Below are 2,102 nucleotides of genomic sequence, written 5' to 3'. Positions count from 1 at the left end.
AATATGGCTCACAAATGTAAAGTAACCAATAATTACATACCTCTTCGTCTAGCAATTTTCAAATATGCCAAAGAACAAACAAAAAACCCATTCCCTTTGCTATTACACTTAAGGCACCATTGTCACTGGCAACAAGATTTCTTCACATAGCGATTCACATGCATAACCTGAGAAATTAATACTCGAATATATGATTATTATGAGGAGAAGGTCAAAGATAGATGAATTACTGAATCACTTTATTAACATCCATTGGAGAAAGTTTTGTATTGGGCTTGTTTTTTGTATTTTTATAAGACATTCATCTAGTTCTGAAAAAAGGCTCAAAAACAGCCAACATTTACTTTATAAAACAGCCATGAATAAATCTTAAAATGTTAATATCTAATACAGTATTTTAGTGGTCCATACCCTTAGTTTAACCATGCCTTTTACTGTCTTCTAGCAAATCAAGTTAAATAATGATCCCAAATGGGGATCATTATGTATAAAAATTAAAAAATCTGTACGGCAGTTTGAAATCATAAATAAAATGCAATGCTATGGGAACAGGTTCCCAGCCACTCTAGAAATTAAAATAAATCCATGACATTACATTTGCCAACTCTGATTTTTATATGACAGCAAAAGAAAATTCCACTGAAAATTATTAGGGTAATTTTGGTAGCATATATGAAGGTAAACACATCTTAGAGACTCTAGCATTCAAAAATCCTTCCATTGAATGTCTTTCTCATACACACATCAAGAGATGAACCTTCTGAAGGGTTTTTGTCATTGCTCCCTTCACATCCTTGTTCCGCAGTGTATAGATGACGGGGTTCATCATGGGGATAAAAATGCCATAAAGGAGAGACGTGAACTTGCCCTTATCCTGAGAGTAGTTGTTGCTTGGCTGGAGGTAGGCGTAGATGGCTGTGCCATAGAACAGGGAGACCACGATGAAGTGGGAGCCACAGGTCCCAAAGGCTTTGCGCTTTCCTGCTGCAGACTTAATTCTTAAGATGGCCCTCACGATCTGACCATAGGAGAACATGATCAATGAAACAGGGATGAGAAGAATAAAAACACCGGCAAAAAATATTTCAGACTCTGTGCTACTGGTGTCGACGCAGGCGATCTTGATCAGTGCAGGAATCTCACAAAGGAAATGGTCTATTTTATTCCTCCCACATAGTGGTAAAATGAAGATGAGCACCGTCTGCACCAAGGAGTTGGAAAAACCAAAGATCCATGAAGCAGAAGCCATCAGGGCACACAGACGAGAATGCATGATGACAGTGTAGTGGAGAGGCCTGCACACAGCAGCATAGCGGTCAAACGCCATGACTGCTAAGAGCATGCATTCTGTGCATCCCAACCCTAAAAAGATGAAAAACTGAGCAACACAACCAGCATAGGAGATAGATTTATCAGGTCCACTGAGATTATACAGAAACTGAGGGATAGTACTCGTAGTGTAGCACAAGTCTAAAAAGCTTAAGTTAGAGAGGAAAAAGTACATTGGGGTGTGGAGATTTGGGTCCAGGTAGGACAATGTAATGATGGTGGTGTTCCCGAGCACAGTGAAGATATAAAGTATTAAAAGAACCACAAAAAGGATGAACTCCAGTTGAGGCCTGTCAGAGAACCCTAGTAGGATAAATCCAGTGAAAGAACTTCCATTGTTCTGTTCCATCCTTTATAAGTACTTATCTCCTGTCAAGAGAAAGCATTGAACAATATTTATAAAGTATCTTCAGGAGTGAGAATGTAGCCTCAGTAGTACTATATGCAGTGCCCAGGTTGTGCAGTGCCCTGCATTTTGATCTCTTATAACACCATAAAGCCAACACAAAAGGTGGGAAGGAATTCCAATAAAATAAAGTTGAGGTAGTCCATCATGGGAAGAGTTTTAGCCCTGGGGCCAGAGCACTGGTGTTTGCCTTATAAGTGGCCAGACCTGAGTTTGATTCCTGAGTGCAGAGCTAGAAGTAAGCCCTAAACACTGCTGGGTGTAGCCCAAAAACAAACAAAAAGTTTTAGCTCTGATTTAACTATTGGATAAGTAGGAATTAACTAAGTTAGTTAACTATTGGATAAGTTAGGAGCTAGGAGTAAGC

The 2,102-nt window shown here is 39.2% G+C and overlaps 1 protein-coding gene across 1 annotated transcript; it reads right to left on the bottom strand.

Annotated features, from left to right (window-relative positions):
- Window positions 1-733: 733 nt before the first annotated feature.
- LOC129402488 (putative olfactory receptor 2B8) lies at window positions 734-1,678 on the bottom strand. Its single transcript, XM_055129235.1, has one exon. The coding sequence runs from the start codon at window positions 1,676-1,678 to the stop codon at window positions 734-736; it is 945 nt and encodes a 314-aa protein (XP_054985210.1).
- Between the last annotated feature and the right edge of the window lie 424 nt (window positions 1,679-2,102).

Source organism: Sorex araneus, chromosome 2, assembly GCF_027595985.1.
Source record: "Sorex araneus isolate mSorAra2 chromosome 2, mSorAra2.pri, whole genome shotgun sequence".
In the NCBI taxonomy this organism is placed as follows: Eukaryota; Metazoa; Chordata; class Mammalia; order Eulipotyphla; family Soricidae; genus Sorex; species Sorex araneus.
The sequence above is the reverse complement of the archived record's forward strand: the minus strand, read 5'-3'. Positions and strand labels throughout refer to the sequence as shown.